At 35.1% G+C, this 20,989-nt stretch overlaps 1 protein-coding gene across 1 annotated transcript; it reads right to left on the bottom strand.

The window, feature by feature from the left end:
* Positions 1-2,870: 2,870 nt before the first annotated feature.
* On the bottom strand, positions 2,871-20,245 carry LOC127813104 (phosphomevalonate kinase, peroxisomal). Its single transcript, XM_052353868.1, has 11 exons — positions 19,817-20,245; positions 19,453-19,510; positions 18,777-18,927; positions 17,555-17,652; positions 17,160-17,269; positions 17,026-17,078; positions 7,771-8,154; positions 6,539-6,643; positions 5,545-5,772; positions 4,271-4,393; positions 2,871-3,353 (listed from the first exon to the last, which is right to left on the bottom strand). The coding sequence occupies exons 2-11, from the start codon at positions 19,458-19,460 to the stop codon at positions 3,087-3,089; spliced, it is 1,527 nt and encodes a 508-aa protein (XP_052209828.1). The 5' UTR covers positions 19,461-19,510; positions 19,817-20,245; the 3' UTR covers positions 2,871-3,086.
* Between the last annotated feature and the right edge of the window lie 744 nt (positions 20,246-20,989).

Here is a 20,989-nt window from a genome sequence, read left to right as displayed (position 1 = left end):
TTAGTTCCCATCAATGAAATCATTCCCATGCCATTGCCATTATGTATTTTATACATCGATTCATTTCTCATGAATATATATTTTCATACTTCACATTGGCCCTTAAGCCCTTTATTCACATTAGCTCTTAAAGCTATTTATTCACATGCATGAATGCATATATATATATACAAAATCAATTTGCCATTCATTGGCTCGAGCATCGCCTACCGAGTTTATGGCCATCTCACCCGCATTAGGCACTCTTTTAGGATATCCTTTTCTTTTTCCATTTGCAGAACTTAGCCGCTGCGCCAAAATAATAACAATAGGGCGCAAATCATAATGCCATGCCATGCTCATGGAAGCTCACATAAATATAACATACATGATCCATTATAGAAATGTACACATCATGAACCTCATGCACATTTAACCATGCCAATAACATATTCACTCATGAGCCCATGCATGCACATACTCATATCTTCCATCACCTCCTAGCATTTTGAAGGGTTAAGTGATGCTAGAGAAAACAATTACCAACAATTTAGGTTATCAATTCTTCTTAATTTTGATTAAGGAAAGCCTTGGCCCATCAATTTATCACCAAAATATATGATATTATATATCAAATTAAATCTCTCAAAGTCTAGTTTACGGTGCTTCAAACGAATCGTAATTCCGAATTTTATATCAAAAGTTATGATCAAAATAACGCAACTTGTGTAGCGCTAAAAAAATTTGATTACTCGACTTTTGGGCAAGCATTAGTCAACTTTTGATGAGTCGACTCATGAACGCCCACAAACGCCCAAAAATAGTCAACTAAGTCCCAAAAATAGTTGACTCATCACCCACAAATGCCCAAAATGACCCCAAAACAATTCCAAAACAACACCACTACTTTTCTAACCCACAAATGTCATTCCTTGAATAAAAAATGAGGTGAACAAGCCCCATGGAGACCAAAAAAGACTCCATGACCTCTTGAAATAAACCCACATTTTAACAAAAATAGAGACAACCATTTTTACTCAATCTTTAAAAACACCACTTGGAGATTTGCAAGTATAAACGTGATTACACATCAGAACATAATTTTTGCATTAAAAACAAAGAAAAGAAGATGGATGCTTGCACACACAAAATAAGAGCGCAAGATGAACTTGCCTTGATAATGGGTAAATCACACTAAAGGTCACAAAACTTTGGTGTTCTTTTCAATTTGATCACTAAACTTCAATTCCTTGTAAAATGATAACAAAACTTTAAAATGTTTTGCAATGTGATCACTAAAGTGATTTTTTGATGGTTCTTAGCCGAAATTGCTGACGTGGCAATGATGTGGCGCTCACATTAACAATTTTGGTAAAAAATTGTCAAAAAATCATTTTAGTGACCATATTGCAAAACATTTTAAAAGTTTGTGATAATTTTGCAAAGAATTGAAGTTTAGTGATCAAATTGCAAAAGACACTAAAGTTTTGTGACCTTTAGTGTGATTTACCCAGAATCCCAAGGAGAAGAAGAGCATCCAACTTAGACCTCTCCACTTGAAGCTTCAATGGCAACAAAAATGGAAGAAGAAGAAAATGAAGAAGAAAAAGATGATGATGAAAGGAGGGCCACGAGGAAGAGGGAGAAATTAGGAGAAACATGAGAAGACAAAGCGGATGGTTTCCCAACTACTACCCTTTACAAATGACCATTAAGCCCCTCACCTTACACACACATATAAAATATCCTCATGCCCCATTTGGACATTTCTCATTTTTTTTTATTTCTTTCCTCTTTTCTTTATTCAACCTCAATATGAAATTCCCTAATTGCCCTCACATTTTTCAATAAAGTAAAGATCATTTGGTCACTTTGCATTTTACATTTTCTTTCTTCTTTTCTTTTATTCCACAAAATACAAATATATATATATAATTCCATTTATTAAATTTCATCTCTCATAATTTACATATGGGCCTAAGCCCAATTTCAAAAATCCACTCATACAATTACATAGGCCCAAGCCTAACTCATTGGCCGAATTAATTATAATGGTCCATTTCCATTAACCCACTCAAAAGGCCTCAACATAACATTAAGCCCAATGAGCTTCACAACCATATAACAATTGCAATATACAAAATCTCCCATTGGGCTTAACCCAAGTTTTCAAAGACCAATCCATTAATTTAATACATCATTTAATTACATAAATTTTGCCACATAGAAAAAAAATATTTCCCAACATTTAAATTGATAGGGAAATTTTTTTCAATTTTCATAAAATAAATATTAGAAAACTCTAAGGCCCACTAATAGGTCGTTACATGTCTTGAAATGGAGAGACCAAAAAGGAAGGGTCCATGACGATGGTAGGAAGAAGGCCAGTCGACAGGGGCTAGGGAAGGGAAAGGAATGAGAGCAAAGAGCCGAAGAAGGTAGTACAAAAAGATCGAACGGGCAAAAATTGATTCGGTCTTCTAACCTTTTGTGATTTTGTTTGCTATTTTTTTTTTATAGTACACCCAAAATGATGTTATTTTGTAATTTCAGTCGATTCGGTTTGTTCAATTAAACCGACAACAATAATCAAACCAAAAAAAACTAATCGAAATTTCTATAAAAATAATCGAACCGCTAACCAACTATTGAAAAACCGAACGGCTAATTTGGGCTAACCGAAATTATGCACAGCCCTACACAAAACAATTAAACAAACTGGAAGGGTTAAAAAAGAAGAGTAGGAGGTGAGCACCTCATTTTTCAGTGATCTCTGTGCCCAAAATAAACATATTACCCCTTTCTGCTACTACAATTTGGAAATGAGTTGCTTTAAATCTAAACTAGAGGAAAATAAAATTTACAAGGAAATCTTGCCATACCCATTACCCTTTCCTGCGACTGCAATTTGCACAAATGTTACAATGAAATTACAACAGATATTTGATAGACATTTATTGTTTAGCAGGTCCTACAACATTCCCAGGCTAAGCATGTCCATAAACTTATTTCCGTAATTGACAAGATCCTTAAACCATTACTGTTCCTGCCCATGTTTTAAGGAACTAGATTGAATTACCAAATAATGTAAAGGGTATGATGCCAGCCTATTGAATATGAACCAAAGAGATGGCTGAAGTGATTTGATTGGCTCTGGGATCACCGCTTTCTAGAGAAATACCACGAGGGTCTTCTCTCACCAGTAAGGCCAGAACATTAAGTGAGCTCCATGCTTTACTGATGGCACTGCTTGCGTTTCCTAAGGTGACAGCAAAAACAGCATCAAAGCCGCCCGCTCCAGGAACTCCAGCCAATAGTACCCCTTCGATATTCATGGTAGCATCCAAAAGCTGAGTTTGTGATTCAGGTTCTATCTGTGAGTTTGTATGCAAAAGAAACTGTTAAAAACGGAGAAAGCCACAGTCCTTTTCAGAATCTATAACATCGTGCGTTACCATAGTTATAGCAGTTTATAGATGAAAACTAACCCAAAGGCAATCCCGCAATTGGTCTTCGCAATGGGTTTCAGCAACCCAAATGGAGAGCCTAAGGTCTAAGAACATGATAAATAATTTGAAATGCTTTCAGACTTCTGGTAGAAAATCCTCAACAGTATTTCAAAGATCTCAATCTGACTCGGGTATTTGTCTCCTTTTTTATATTTGTTTTTTTCCTTTTTGGATTAAATCAAACCGACTTCATAAGGGTCTCATGTCAATTTTAAGAAATAGTTAAAATTTTTATCACCAGAAAGCTATAGACCATCAGGCACTTTCCGAAGGGTTAAATTTTTCGTAAGTGCTGAATACTTTGACTCAGAATCATGTTTCTTCTTAAAAGAGAAAAAGAATACTCCAGGAGACTAGGATGCCCTTGAACTTCAAAGCAATAAGAATTTGATTTAAAAAAAGGAGAAAGCATTTTGAATAAATTGAATATTAAATTGGTAAATTCATACCAAGAAAATCACATCAAATGAGATATTGCTGCATATTTGATACTGTCAGGAGACCTTCTAAAAGAGCTTTACTCTTTTCCTAACATTTTTATCATAAACCAATACACGATGTTATAAAGGGGATAAAAGAAAGAATCCACAATACAGCCAGACGATACAGCATACAAAGTTTATAAAGAGAATTAAGAGAAAATAATCTGTAAGTTATTTTATTTTGTTTAGTAAGCAAAAGAGAAGAATTTATATCCGCGTGCGTGCAGACACACACACAGAGAGACACGCATAGAGAGAGAGAGAGAGAGAGAGAGGGGTATCCTAATTAAGAGAACCTACCGGTATACCTGCAGCCTCACCCATCACACGCATATGATACCTGATCTCAAGCATGGCATCTCTTGCTCCTAACAGTTCTTTGACAATTTCTGCTTTGCTTGGTTCACTGGTTTGCTCCACCCACTGTTCATGCAGCCAGAGTTTACAAGTTCATCTCAGATATAAAGAATTCTAAAAAATAAAGAAAATTAAGTAGCAAAACAAACAAAAAGGGAACATAATAAAAGAAAAAAAAAAAAAAAACAGATGAGTTTATCTAAACGAATTTCACATCACACACCAAGAAGGTTCCTTGCCTAGCTAAATTTGGTTGGTTTCTTAGGTCTGCATGTACTGAAACCCTATTTAAAATTTCAAGAAAATGAATCGAGGTTGATGCTCTCTCTCTCTCTCTCACACACACACACACATTCTTTGCAGGTCCATATGAAACTTTATCCCATCCTCATGTATTCCCCTAAAGAGGACTATTTCAAACAAGGTAGTTAAAATCGGGATTTTAATTGGGATCGAAAAAGGATCCATAAATTCGGATCATAAAATCGAATCGTCAAATCGTAAGATTTTAGAGACAATTAAAAATATCCTTTAATTTTTGTAAATATGTGCTTATAATAACATAATTTTATAGAAAATGAATTAATATTATTTAATAACCTAATTATTCCTTATTATAGCTCAAAAGATGATGCTTCCAAAATATAGCTCAAAACTAACAGGTTGATATAGGCAATTTAGAGGCAAAATATAGACAATTTAGAGGCAAAATATAACTTATAATTCTTTAGAGGATGCTTCCAATGTCTTCCATCATATTTAAGTTGTAATTTTTACTTTATTTAACATTGATTGCATAAGTAAATCAAGACAAACAAGTAATTAATTAATAGACCACCCAACCCCAAATCCGATTTTACATGGGATTTGAATCGTTTGGGGGTCTCTGAAGCGTAAAATCGTAAAATCATATGTGTAAAATTGGGATTTTATAGGATTTTACCCCAAATTCGATTTTGCACGGGATTTGAATCGTCAGGGGGTCTCCAAAGTATAAAATCGTAAAATCGTACGCATAAAATTGAGATTTTAACACCAATGATCTCAAACATGTATTACACAAATAATATGGACACTATTTGAATAGTTATTCATTAACTACCTACTTTCACCGATAAAGATTAAAGGCCTAATTTAAATCTAATATCATTATCTGCCCATCCACATCTTTAGAAAGAAAAACAAACAGAAAATAGAAAATCAAGTTCAGGAATCACCTTTTCAGATGTAAGCATGCTGCAGCTGTCAATGATGTGTCTATACGAATCCCATTGCTCTTTTGCCATTTTGCTTAACGTATTGAGTCTGATTTCAAGTAATGAATTTGCCTCAGACAACTTCTTCCAAGTTGCCTGTGCCCTTCCAGGGTCAGATTTTTGCCACTTCTTGACAGCACCTACCATTGATACGGTGGATGATCCTCCAGTTCCTGGTTCTCCTAGTAACTGCAAATCAATCACCACTAGTCACACTCCCATATTTTCTGGGGACATAAAAAATCTCTTATCAAATTTAAGATCCCTTTTTTTAAATAAAAAAAGAAAAATATAACAAATTAAGAATGACTATCTTGACAGGTCTATTTATTTATTGGTCAATAGAGCTCACAGGCGCCAGAGATCCATCGGGCTCTGGAAGGACCTATAGAGCCAGCTTGATCCCAATGGGTAAAAACTAAAAAAGATTCTGATTCTGATTGCCCAGCATCTGCTTGAACCCAACAGACAAAGCTATGCCTAGAAAATCCTGATTGTCAAACAGCCCCCCACCCCCCTCCAAGGAAAAGAAGAGAGATTAGAACATAAAAAAAGTCATGCCAATTAATTGGACCACAGGGATCGTGAAAAATGACTTACAGTGCAACGCTTATATGAATAATAGTAGAATACAAGTAACGCAAGGACCACGAGAAGTAGAAATGCTCATTGGAGTCTTTCACCTTTGTGTGTAGTGGAGATTATTCTACTGAATCTACTCTAAGTAGTAATGAGAAACAGTCATTTCTAAGAACTCTATCACCCAATGACAAGGAAGGAATCTAAACAGCATTCAATTGATATAGAGATAACTAGTTTCTGTCAAATGGAAGGATGTAAAGTTAGGCATGAGGATGGAAAGATGTGTTTAATGTCTGACAGCGGATCCTTAACAAAATAACTACAATTAAATATATTTTTCACATGGAAAATCGCATTTGCAATTAGCACCTACAAGATTCATCAAAGGAGGTAGTGAAAATTTAGTCCTCTCATGGTCCCATTTAGCCTTCAGGATATCACCAATGACCTCTTCCAATGCTTGTCCTTTAACTGCATCCTGTAATTCCAACATATAAGGCGAAATAAAAATACATCAAATTTGGTATTATCATCAAATTTTGTATTCCAATCATTCTATTTGTTACATTCAGGCACATTGTAATTATTGTGCCAATAATAACTACTATACATAAATATATAGAACAAATGAGTATACTAACACTCAAACTAAACCATAATAAATGGAGTGAAGAAGAAACTATTGATTCTCAATCACTACCAAAAAAAAAAAAAGCACAATTTGTTTAAACAACAATCACAAGCTTCAATCTACTAGGTGAGGTTAGCTACATGAATTATAGATCTCCAACTATCTCTATCTAGGGCCATATCCTTTATAAGGCCATATGTTATGTCATGTTTAATGTTTTCCCACCCACCAAGTTTTCTTTGTTCTTTCTCCATTTCATCCACTCACCATGCAAGGGCATCTACTGGTCTTTTTTCACATGTTCAAATCATCTTAATTGAAACTTCAATATTTATCTTTGATGTATGTCACTCCGACCTTATTATGCACAATCTCAATTTGTTTAAACATATATAAAATAGTTTATATGTACATCACGATACAACAATAACAACCAATTTAGAAATTTTCAAAAACATTTCATGCATCAAGCCTAAAATTTGTCTATCAAGAACAAAAGACTGCCATTTTGTCAAGATTAACAAGTCAATTTAACAGAGCATGCCAGCATAAATAACGTTAACCATGTTTACAAAGAACCATATATAGCATCAATCTGAACAAGACCACCACATGACCCATGGACTTGCATTCTGACAAAAGAAAAATCATAATAACATGGATTGGAAAGGGCACTAGCTAGACATTCTTGGTTAACTTTCTAACCTTCTTTTTGTCTTCTTGTTCTTAACTTCCTCCCATCATAAGCTCTGTCACAGAGCTCTTGAAATTGTGTTTTTTGTTTTCATGTTCAATTAACCATTGATGAATAATGAGTAATGACTTGATGCAACACTCATAAAAACTGCTGAAATGATTGAGTCTGTTAATACTATTGTTAAAAGATCAAAAACGTCACATGCTACAAGTATCAATATGCAAATAGAGAGTTAATTGAGTGAACTTCAGAAAAGCCACCATTGAAAGAGACAGACCTGAGCAGAAGAAAGCACTTCTGGTGAAAAACGAACATATCTTTGACTCCCATATACTGCAGAACTAACATCAAACCCACTGCCAACTTTGCCTTGTGCAATACAGTGAGCGGTCTGAGCTATCACATGCACCATATCAAGATCCATGATATTCTCCCTTTCTTGGTGATGGGAAGTCAAGGGTGAAAGATTAACCACTCTAAGGTAATGTAATAAAGCAGCAACTACTGCAGTTGTCATAGCTGCAGAGGATCCCAATCCAGTTTTCGCAACTTCAGGTTTGCAATTTTCATTATTTGCTTCTTCACTATTGAAAGTAATTGATGTAAAAGGTGGAAGAGAAGCTAATGATTCTGCTGTCAAAGGGAGACCACGTGCTTCAATCTACAAAGATGAAAGAAAAGGTATGCTTCTGGGTTTGAAATCATCAGGCGATACAAAATAAATTGGATGAAACATATTCTTAGCAGGGCAATACAATCCCTACTGATAACAAAAGTTCTTTCCTATAACAAACAGCTTAATAACCGCTTTAACTTTTGAACAAATAGGATTTTCATACACAAATTTTTCACCAATATCACAAGGACAATGCTAACTTATGGCTTCTAGAAATTCTGAGATATGTGATATAATCCCCAACACCAGGGCATTGATGTGATTGCTTATTTCCCCCCTCTTTTTTCTTTTCTTAAAGTGAGTGATCAGACTTTATTGATTTTACATTAGAAACTAAGGTATCTTCCAAAATCTAATGGAAAACAAAGAACAGAGTTCAGTTACTGAGTTCATTGGTTGCTACAGAAATACAGCATTTGATCCAATCAAGCATAATGGTATAGCATGGAGCTTCTTGTTGGAATCTCAGGGATGTGCTCTTTCAAGGGCGACCTTGGAGCAACAGCACAGGTTGCTCCATTACAGTGGGAAGTGTCATGGATTCAAACCATGAAAGATCCTCTCTACTTGCATGGAGAAGGCTACAAATATTTGACCTCAGCAAACCTTGAATCTACAGACTCTTCTGCAAGCATAATTTCTGAATCAGTTTGACAATTTCTCACCATCCAACTTTATTACTAAAATTAGTAAATTTATGATCTGTAAATCAATAAATTCAGCCAGATATTGAGAAATAACTGTTTGTGTAAATCAGGTTGATTTAGACGGGTAAGGATCAATGTATAGTTTTGATGAGTTGTTTTGGTTAGCTCAAAACTGGAAACGCCAGAAGCATTTTGTAAACATAAGGAAATGATAAAAAATAATATTGGAAACATATAAAAATATTTGGAAACAAAAACGAAAGGTTATACAAATATTCATATGCTCAATTATGAAATAAATGAACAGGTTTGAGGTCCATACATCCTTACATAAGGGCACAAGAAACGAATTGGAAAATATTTTGCACATAATAGTAAGCAATGTAAAACAAATCAAATTTTATCAAGCATAAATATATATAGGAACATTAACATGCAAAGCTATGGAAGTGGTGGATGTGATGATTAGGAGAAAAATTAATATTATGTGCCTTCAAGAGACGAGATGGGTAGGGAAACAAGCAAAAATTTTATCAGAAGCTGGATATAAAATATGGTACACAGGAACTGATCGAGCGAAAAATGGAGTGAGGATTATTATGGATAAAAGCTTAATAGATGAAGTAGTGGATGTAAAGAGAATAGGGGATAGGATTATTATGGTGAAGATTAGTCTAGGAAGAATGACTATGAATATCTTTAGTACATATGCACCACAAGCGGGGTTAGGTGATGAGATAAAAGCAAAATTCTGGGAGGACCTAGAGGGACTCATACAAATGATACCAAGAGGAGAGAAAGTGATTATAGGAGGTGACTTAAATGGGCACGTGGGTAGAGACGGAAACGAATATAGAGAGGTACATGGAGGGTATGGATTCGGGGAAATTAATAATGAGGGTAAATCTATCCTAAATTTTGCTATGGCATATGGGCTCATTATAACCAATATTAGGTTCAAAAAACGGGACGAACACTTAATCACATATAAAAATATCACCTCAAGCACCCAAATAGATTACTTTCTCATGAGACAAGAGGATCGGTTATGTTGTAGGGATTGTAAGGTGATACCGGGAGAGTGTTTGACTACTCAACATAGACTTCTAGTACTTGACGTCCAAGTAAGAAATTGGAAGAGAAAAAATCACATAAGACAAAATCCAAGAATCAGGTGGTGGAATTTAAAAGGGGAGAAACAACTAATTTTCAAAGAAAAATTAAGGGGTAGAAGGGAATGGAATGGAGAAAGACAAACAAACCAAATGTGGAAAGAAATGGCTAATGCTCTGAGAAGCACGGCAAAGGTAGTCCTTGGAGAGACAAATGGTAAAGCCCCTAACCTTAAGAAGTCTTAGTGGTGGAATGAAGAGATACAATTAAAAATTAAAAATAAGAAAACTTGCTATAAGGCAATATATCAATGCAACAATGAAGAAAATCAAAAAATTATAAAGAAGCAAAAAAAACAGCAAAAAGAGCTGTTAGTGAAGCAAGGTCAAAAGCATATGAGAATCTATATAAACGACTTGATACAAAAGATGGAGAAAGGGATATATATAAATTAGCTAAAGCAAGAGAAAGAAAAACACGGGATTTAAATCAAGTGAAATGCATAAAAGATGACAATCAAAATGTTTTAGTAAATGAGGGAGCGATTAAGGAGAGATGGAAGGAGTATTTCACAAAATTATTCAATGATGGTGGCGACACAAGAGTTAGGTTGGGACATCTTAGTAACTCCGAAGGGAATGTGAGCTACACATTCTATCGACGCATAAGTTCAAATAAAATAAGGCAAGCATTAAAAAAGATGAAAAATCATAAGGCAGTGAGACTAGATAATATACCAATAGAAGCATGGAAATGCATGGGAGAAGAGGGCATTTCCTGGCTAACGCAACTATTTGACGCCATCCTTAAATCAAAAAAGATGCCAGATGAGTAGAGGAAGAGTACTTTGGTTCCTATATAAAGAACAAATGAGATGTTCAAAACTGTGAAAATTATAGAGGAATTAAGTTAATGAGTCATACCATGAAACTCTGGGAGAGAGTAATAGAGCAGAGGCTCAGAAAGGAAACAAAGGTGTCAGAAAATCAGTTTGGTTTCATGCCTGGTAGGTCAACAATGGAAGCTATATATTTACTGAGGCGTCTAATTAAGGAGAGATGGAATGAGTATTTCACAAAATTATTCAATGATGGTGGCGACACAAAAGTTAGGTTGGGACATCTTAGTAACTCCGAAGGGAATGTGAGCTACACATTCTATCGACGCATAAGTTCAAATGAAACAAGGCAAGCATTAAAAAAGATGAAAAATCATAAGGCAGTGAGACCAGATAATATACCAATAGAAGTATGAAAATGCATGGGAGAAGAGGGCATTTCCTGGCTAACGCAACTATTTGACGCCATCCTTAAATCAAAAAAGATGCCAGATGAGTAGAGGAAGAGTACTTTGGTTCCTATATAAAGAACAAAGGAGATGTTCAAAACTGTGAAAATTATAGAGGAATTAAGTTAATAAGTCATACCATGAAACTCTGGGAGAGAGTAATAGAGCAGAGGCTCAGAAAGGAAACAAAGGTGTCAGAAAATCAGTTTGGTTTCATGCCTGGTAGGTCAACAATGGAAGCTATATATTTACTGAGGCGTCTAATGGAAAGATATCGAGATCATCAGAAGGACCTACATATAGTGTTTATAGATCTAGAAAAGGCCTATGATAGGATCCCTAGAGAAGTATTATGGAGAGTTTTAGAGAAGAAATGAGTCAAAATAGCCTATATACAAGCCCTTAAGGACATGTATCATGGTGTAGAGACAAGGGTCAGAACATGCGGAAGGGATACTGAACCATTTACAGTTACAATAGGACTGCATCAATGTTCTGCACTAAGTCCATACTTATTTGCCCTAGTAATGGATGAACTCACTAAAGATATTCAGACAGATGTGCCATGGTGTATACTATTTGCAGACGACATAGTGTTGATGGATGAAACAAAAGGAGTGAACACTAAGCTTGAGTTGTGGAAAAACAATTTAGAATCTAAGGGATTTAAATTAAGTAGAAAGAAGACAGAATATATGGAATGCAAATTTAGTAAAAATGCAAGAGTAGATGATGTTATAATAAAATTAGAAGACCAAATCTTACAAAGAAAAGACCATTTTCGATATTTGGGATCAGTGATTCAAAAAGATGGAGAAATTCACGAGGATGTCGCACATAGAATTAAGGCAGGTTGGCTAAAATGAAGAAATGCATCGAGGGTGTTATGTGATGGTAAAATCCCATTAAAATTGAAAGGAAAATTTTATAGGACAGCTATAAGACCAGTCTTGCTGTATGGCTCAGAATGTTGGGCAGTCAAATACCAGCATGAGCAAAAGACGAGTGTAGCGGAGATGAGGATGTTAAGATGGATGTGCGGACATACAAGAAAGGATAAAATTAAAAATGAAGTTATTCGCAATAATGTAGGAGTAGTGCCAATCGAGGAGAAGATGAGAGAGACTAGACTAAGATGGTTTGGTCATGTGAGAAGGAGACTAAGAGACGCTCTTGTGAGGAGAGTTGATGAAATTGAACAATTAGTCACAAAAAGAGGTAGAGGTAGACCCAAGAAGACTTTGGGAGAGACATTAAAATTTGATATGAAATATATGGATCTAAATAAGGATATGACAAAAGACAGAAATACATGGAAGTCTAAAATTCATGTAGCCGACCCCACATAGTAGGATAAAGGCTGGATATGTTGTTGTTGTTGTATAAATATATATATATATATGTAGGTTTCGATAGGATAAAATATATTATAAAAAATAGTAATAATTATGATATTAGTAATAAAAAAAAGTATACGTTTTTTCTAAAATATAAGAGATTCTTCTACAAACATGTTCTTTCCTTTATAACTTGTTTTCCCTTTATAACAAGAAGGGGCCAATACAAGTCAACAAATATTAGATAGTTATAAATAGAAATTTCTAAATAGTTAACTAGGAAAACAAGAGGCAAACATTGGACACAAGAAACAAACAATAAGATGACATGAGGAAATAATAACCATATGGATATAGAAAAAAAAAGAAGATCTTTAACAGCTATTTCTATAAAATAATTTCTATCAAACTACAAAAAAGTAAAGCACTAATTCAACATAAAAAGTTGATAAGTTCACAAGTCAAAAAGATTAATCTAATATTACTTTTACAATTTAATAAACACCAACAAATGTTTGATATTAGTAAAAGAAAAAAAAATTCCTGACTTCCAGTTTTCAAGTCAACCAAACTTTAGCCAATCATTCCCTGTTGGACAGGCAGCATGGTATGTCTACCACATACATCAGCAATGGACAAAAATCACGCAACATATAAACACATATTTTGATGTGCCAAACAAATATGTGTATTAACTCCGCCTGGGGATGTTATCCACTGCCGGTTCTAAGTCCGGATAAAGGAGAAGGGTTGTGTTAGGTAGCCGGCAGTCAACGTAAAACCTAGTCGGATCCAAAACATGAACTCTAGACAAATTATGAAAAATCGTTTGGGCATGGGCGTGGGCGTAACCTTTCATAGCGACGCGCTACAGTGCCCCCGTGTAGTGTCAAGTGAGCTAGGGCTGCTACATCGGCGCCTGAATGTAGTGATAAATGAGCAAGAGTTCCCGCATTTACTTGGACGGATGTGGGTAAAGAAGCTAGTGCAAAATCAAAATCAAAAACAAAATCAAATTCAAAGTCAAGGCCAAAAATAAAATCAAATTCAAAATCAAGACCAAAAACAAAATCATAGATTAAGGATTGAGTCATGGAACATAGGAACATTAATAGGTAAAGCTATGGAAATGGTATATGTGATGATTAGGAGAAAAATTAATATTATGTGCCTTCAAGAGACGAGATGGGTAGGGGAAAAAAGTAAAAACTTTATTAGAAACTGAATATAAAATTTGGTACACAGGAACTGATCGAGCGAAAAATGGAGTGAGGATTATTATGGATAAAAGCTTAATAGATGAAGTAGTGGATGTAAAGAGAATAGGGGATAGGATTATTATGGTGAAGATTAGTCTAGGAAGAATGACTATGAATATCTTTAGTACATATGCACCACAAGCGGGGTTAGGTGATGAGATAAAAGCAAAATTCTGGGATGACCTAGAGGGACTCATACAAATGATACCAAGAGGAGAGAAAGTGATTATAGGAGGTGACTTAAATGGGCACGTGGGTAGTGACGGAAACGGATATAGAGAGGTATATGGAGGGTATGGATTCGAGGAAATTAATAATGAGAGTAAATCTATCCTAAATTTTGCTATGGCATATGGGCTCATTATAACCAATACTATGTTCAAAAAACGGGACAAACACTTAATCACATATAAAAATATCACCTCAAGCACCCAAATAGATTACTTTCCTCATGAGACAAGAGGATCGGTTATGTTGTAGGGATTGTAAGGTGATACCGGGAGAGTGTTTGACTACTCAACATAGACTTCTAGTACTTGATATCCAAGTAAGAAATTGGAAGAGAAAAAATCACATAAAACAAAATCCAAGAATCAGGTGGTGGAATTTAAAAGGGGAGAAACAACTAATCTTCAAAGAAAAATTAAGGGGTAGAAGGGAACGGAATGGAGAAAGACAGACAAACCAAATATAGAAAGAAATGGCTAATGCTCTAAGAAGCACGGCAAATATAGTTCTTGGAGAGACAAATGGTAGAGCCCCTAACTTTAAGGAGTCTTGGTGGTGGAATGAAGAGGTACAATTGAAAATTAAAAATAAGAAAACTTGCTATAAGGCGGTATATCAATGCAACAATGAAGAAAATCAAAAAAATTATAAAGAAGCAAAAAATGCAGCAAAAAGAGCTGTTAGTGAAGCAAGGTAAAAAACATATGAGAATCTATATAAACGACTTGATACAAAAGATGGAGAAAGAGATATATATAAATTAGCTAGAGCAAGAGAAAGAAAAACACGGGATTTAAATAAAGTGAAATGCATAAAAGATGACAATCAAAATGTATTAGTAAATGAGGGAGCAATTAAGGCGAAATGGAAGGAGCATTTCACAAAATTATTCAATGATGGTGAGGACACAAGAGTTAGGTTGGGGCATCTTAGTAACTCCGAAGGGAATGTGAGCTACACATTCTATCGACGCATAAGTTCAAATGAAATAAGGCAAGCATTAAAAAAGATGAAAAATCATAAGGCAGGGGGACCAGATAATATACCAATAGAAGCATGGAAATGCATGGGAGAAGAGGACATCTCCTGGCTAACGCAACTATTTAACGCGATCCTTAAATCAAAAAAGATACCAGATGAGTGGAGGAAGAGTACTTTGGTTCCTATATACAAGAACAAAGGAGATGTTCAAAACTGTGAAAATTATAGAGCAATTAAGTTAATGAGTCATACCATGAAACTCTGGGAGAGAGTAATAGAGCAGAGACTCAGAAAAGAAACAAATGTGTCAGAAAATCAGTTTGGTTTCATGCCTGGTAAGTCAACAATGGAAGCTATATATTTACTGAGGCGTCTAATGGAAAGGTATCGGGATCATTAGAAGGACCTACATATGGTGTTTATAGATCTAGAAAAGGCCTTTAATAGGGTCCCTAGAGAAGTATTATGGAGGGTTTTAGAGAAGAAAGGAGTCAGAATAGCCTATATACAAGCCCTTAAGGACATGTATCATGGTATAGAGACAAGGGTCAGAACATGCGGAGGGGATACTGAACCATTTACAACTACAATAGGACTACATCAATGTTCTGCACTAAGTCCATACTTATTTGCCCTAGTAATGGATGAACTCACTAAAGATATTCAAATAGATGTGCCATGGTGTATGCTATTTGCAGACGACATAATGTTGGTGGATGAAACAGAAGAAGGAGTGAACACTAAGCTTGAGTTGTGGAGAAACAATTTAGAATCTAAGGGATTTAAATTAAGTAGAAAGAAAACATAATATATGGAATGTAAATTTAGTAAAAATGTAAGAGTAGATGATGTTATAATAAAATTAGAAGACCAAATCTTATAAAGAAAATACCATTTTCGATATTTGGGATCAGTGATTCAAAAAGATGGAGAAATTCACGAGGATGTCGCATATAGAATTAAGGCAGGTTGGCTAAAATGGAGAAATGCATCGGGGGTATTATGTGATGGTAAAATCCCATTAAAATTGAAAGGAAAATTTTATAGGACAGTTATAAGACCAGTCTTGCTGTATGGCTCAGAATGTTGGACAGTCAAATACCAGCATGAGCAAAAGACGAGTGTAGCGGAGATGAGGATGTTAAGATGGATGTGCGGCCATACATGAAAGGATAAAATTAGAAATGAAGTTATTCGTAATAAGGTAGGAGTAGTGCCAATCGAGGAGAAGATGAGAGAGACTAAACTAGATGGTTTGGTCATGTGAGAAGGAGACTAAGAGACACTCTTGCGAGGAGAGTTGATAAAATGGAACAATTAGTCACAAAAAGAGGTAGAGGTAGACCCAAGAAGACTTTGGGAGAGACATTAAAGTTTGATATAAAATATATGGATCTAAATGAAGATATGACAAAAGACAGAAATACATGGAAGTCTAGAATTCATGTAGCCGACCCCACATAGTGGGATAAAGGCTGGATATATTGTTGTTGTAAACAAATATGTGTATTGAACCCATGTCAAATACAAATATGTCATCCATTTTGGAGCATTGATGCTTCATAGGATATGAAACTCACTAGAGAACTTAAATTAAGTGCCATTTTTGCAAACAAAGGTCTTGATCAATCATTGGAGGCTAACTAGATAATATATCTACTCTAGGAACTTCATATCTAGCTGCATAGGATGAAAAAACAACCAATGAACTGGTGGACAGGAAGCTTGATGAGAGGTGCCTACTTTCCTCAAAAAGTCACCATCAGAGTAAAATGACAACTAGAGATCAGCATTAAGACACATATGGAGCAGGAATAACCAGCAATAACGTCAAGGGTATGATAAAAGTAAATTAGGAAAAAAAAGGCCATGATAAAAGTAAATTCAAACGAAAAGGGCATTTGTGAATTTTAAGATTATATGTGCCACGACAAGATAAGCATAAAAGATGAATATACATAACAGAGTAAAGATTTTTTTGAAGTACAATGAAAAATAGTAAACCTGATTCCGATATGAATAGAAGTCATTGCAACCTAATATAGTGATATCAAGACCTGCATGATTTATCCAGTTGAGGCATCACATATATGATATTATCTTACTTTTCATAAGAAAGATGAAGTTTCAAACGTTACCTTGCAGAAGTAGTTTATGCAGCAAATCCTTCTTGTCCTTATCAAATGTTGTGTGGGCTGCTGCTACAGCATATTGCACTGCATATTCTACAAATGGATTCCTTGATTCACTGACAAATTTAAGCAAAAAGGATAAGCATCATCATCATCTTAATGATTCATCAGTCAGTTTGTTTCCCCTATGGTTTCTATTTAGTGGGTTTTCCTTTTTCCCCTTCCTTTTTCCAAGAAAGTCTTCATGATTTGCATTTAGTTATTAAGATCAGGGAAAAAGTCATTGAACTTTTTAACTTACTTGACCCTGAGTGCATGAATGAACAAAATATGTATAAGGATAATTGGAAAGTGATTACTTTTCAGTCTACACAATAATAGCAGATCCAATAGGAACTTGCCTTGCAGAGACACACTGAAGTGTTAAATGTTTTAGCGACAATTTATAACTAGTTTCTCTTGACATCTGAGGAGAAGTTAATTTCACATCCGTCCATGCCTGAAAAGGTGGGAAGAAAACAATAGTTTGATAGTGAGCACAAGAATATGACATTTGGTAATAGAAAAGAAAAGATGTCATAGATACTCAATCAATAAATGCTAAATGACACGTAGTAAACTGAAACTTTAAATGTTTAGGCAACAGTTCCAGGTCCGGGTCTAGTTTCTCCTCACATCTGAGGAAAGATTAATTTCACTATCCACGAGACAATTTCCTACAACCTTCGCAAAGCAAGGAGTCTCGTGCACTTGGGATGCCCTTTTTATGCCAAAATTTTCTACACATATTTAACCAAGAAAACGTATTTCACTTATTTATTTATTTATGTTTTCTCTCTTTTTTTTTTTTTTTTTTTTTGGGGGGGGGGGGGGGAGGATGAGGGGGGAGTGGTTGAGAAACAAGGTTTTCCCAAGGAGCTACCAGCAGAATCAAGCAACTCGTGTCCGGTCATAGAAGTAAAATGCAATGTAGAATAATCATTCAATCCTCAATATAACAACTATTTAGCTTGATATATTGATATAAAGCTTTCTGTTATATATGAATATCGTGATATAGTTGTATAGGGATCGCATTAACAATTTGATTAACGTACTCCACAATGAATTTAACTGTTGTAAAGACCCCAAAATTTAACCAGGTTACTGCTTCCCTTCCTGAGAAACTAGAACAACCCTTCTCACTTATAATCCATACTAGGAGCCTGCTTAGAGATATCTATCTGTTTTCTTTTAATTTTCCATGCCCGCATTAGATTGGAGGAAATATATGAAATGCTATACTAAGAGATACTAATTTTTCATTTTTGTTTTTGCTAAGTAAGAAATGCCAATTTTTCATCAATAGTAGAAGTCAACCATCACTGTAACTCATTAATACCAAAAACAAAGAAAGAAAAATAAACAACCATCAGTGTATTAAAGAGTTACAACTCTGTTATCTCCACTTCTGATGTCAATATTTACTTCACCTACTTAATTCTTTGCGCTAAGTAACTTAATTTATTGATCGTATAATGTGAAAAATTATAAAGAGTTTCAGTAATCAATGAGACATCCTGCAAACATAAATAAACAAACAGTTATGTTTGAAACCGATGCATTTGAGGGAACGATACACACCCATGCCCAGCTATCAGGTTTAGTTTCCTCATAAAGTGGTTTCACAATTGCATAGAATCGAGCGTTCGTGCTGAGCACAATTCCCCCATTGGGCCTCTCCAAAATAAGGTAGCCCCCAGTCATCAATACCTTTCCGGGAGCCGAAGCAACTCTACAAGAAAGCGACAGCATTCAGTTTATTGATTGTATATGTTTTATATTATACCTATTTGTAAGTCTATACTTAACTACCTATTCATATATGTATGTATTATAGTTGGAAAGAAAAGGCACTCAACAAGAAAGAAAAATCAAAATAAATGCAGATGGATGTGAAACCTAATAAAAAACAAACAGATGAAGAAAAAACAAAAGAAAGAAATAATTAAGTATTGAGATTCAATCAAAAGATTATTCTGAAGATTTATGGTTCTCAGGTCTATAAATCTGTCCTCATCCTTTTCTCCTTTTTTGGTTTGTTTTTAGTTTTTGCAAGGATTCGAAAACCAATTAAAACTGAAACATGGCATTTGTAGGTTTCGTAAGTTTTTAAGTTTCTTATTCTCTTCTTAAGTAATTCTAAACGTAACTTATAACGATCGTACATTAGTCTTCACAGAAGCTTGAGGTTCTTTGAGGAAATTGAGAAGGAATAGACGCTTGAAAAAAAGTCCTGAAATTTATGAAACGAACTTACACAGCCATTGCTCTTCAAGTCTCAATATAACCTCAAACTGGTATTCGACTAAGATGACCTGCAATTGAAGTCACCAAATCCATTTCAATGTAAAACTCAACCGTCCATTAGCTATTTCAGAAAATGTAAAAAGAATAAAATTAAAAAATAATCAAATTTCAAAACTACGATCCAAACATTTTCACTATCCCGTAAGCAACATTCAAACATAAATCCAATGTTAGTGAAATCAATTACGCGACACATCGAGAGCGAAGATCCAGTGACTTTCGGACGAGTTAACCATTGAAGTTTATAGTAATCCAAAATTTAGGAGCATAAATATATATATATATATAGGAGAGGAAAGGAGAGGTCAATTTACCGGAAACGGCGACGAGATTGCCGGCGGCGAGCTTTAGCAGCCGGAATCGATCAGTAGAGTCGACTTCTCGGCGAAGACGGTGACCGGTGTTGAGTGTGGCTCTTTCTTGGTTTTGACGTTCGAACTTATGAGGGGCACTGAAAGTGGGACCCGGCCCACCTACTTATGTGGGTCAGTACCCGGAAAATTTTGGCCAGGAACCCGTACGTGTTCGGATCTTAATGAGATTCTGACCCTCGACGGATGGCGGAGGCGGCGAGAATGGTGCAGAAGGATTGCATCGACGGCGAGAATGGCGAGAAGGAGGCGTCGACGGCGAGGGGGACGGATTGTGGAGGCGGCTGAGATTCGACCCAGGGCTAGAATATCCTTCACAAATCGACAAAGGGAGAAGAAAAGAAAGGATTCGGTTGAAGTTGAACCAAGCGTAGAGACGGGTTATTTCCGTCCGTGAGACATAATTTTGCTTAGAGACGGAAAATATTCCGCCTCTAAATCCGTCACTGCATTCAGCGGCACTGGATTCAGCATTGAACTACTAATGGGTCAAAAGAGTCCGGCTGCAGTTGTGTTTTGACCTTTGAGCCCCGAACTTCCGTTGGGTCAAAAAGACTGTTCCTTTTATGTTTATATATTTAAATAAAGATAAATTGCAAAGACCAGATATGAAAAAATTTCTACATTTGAGAAATAACAATAGTCTTCCTTAGTATTAAATAAAGCATTAAAATGACTAAATTTATCTTTTATTATTTTTTCTCTATTTTAATTAAAAATTAAAATTAAATAAATTAATTGACTATACGAAACCTAATAAATTTATTATTAACTTCAGCATTGAACTTAATAACTTTTGCCCGGCCTATAGATTTATTGCTACAAATTCCGATGAATACATGTGAGTTTATTGCACGTCAGTTTTATTGTTGAAGTGTGATAAATAAAGAGAGAGAAAAATGAGGAACCTCAAGAGCAAAAAAATAAAAAGTTCTAACAAAACTCAAAAGAAATAAGAAGAAAAATGAGAGAAAGATTCTTACCTCTTTAAGTTGTCGTCCTCCTTGTTGATTGTCAACCAATTAAAAAAAGAGATAAACAAATAAGGAATTTAAGAAGAGAGAAAAATGCAAATAGAAAAAAATAAGAAAAAATATTTAAATATAAAGATATTTT

This window comes from Diospyros lotus, chromosome 11, assembly GCF_014633365.1.
Source record: "Diospyros lotus cultivar Yz01 chromosome 11, ASM1463336v1, whole genome shotgun sequence".
Taxonomy (NCBI): Eukaryota; Viridiplantae; Streptophyta; class Magnoliopsida; order Ericales; family Ebenaceae; genus Diospyros; species Diospyros lotus.
Note: the sequence above shows the minus strand (reverse complement) of the source record. Positions and strands in the feature narration are given on the sequence as shown.

Excerpts from the sequence above, each read along its gene's own strand:
- LOC127813104 (XM_052353868.1), bottom strand. Across the intron at positions 17,653-18,776 it reads AACCTGATAGCTGGGCATGG|GCATGGACGGATGTGAAATT; the intron begins GTGTGTATCGTT and ends CCACCTTTTCAG. Across the intron at positions 17,270-17,554 it reads CTTCAGTGTGTCTCTGCAAG|TGAATCAAGGAATCCATTTG; the intron begins GCAAGTTCCTAT and ends TAAATTTGTCAG.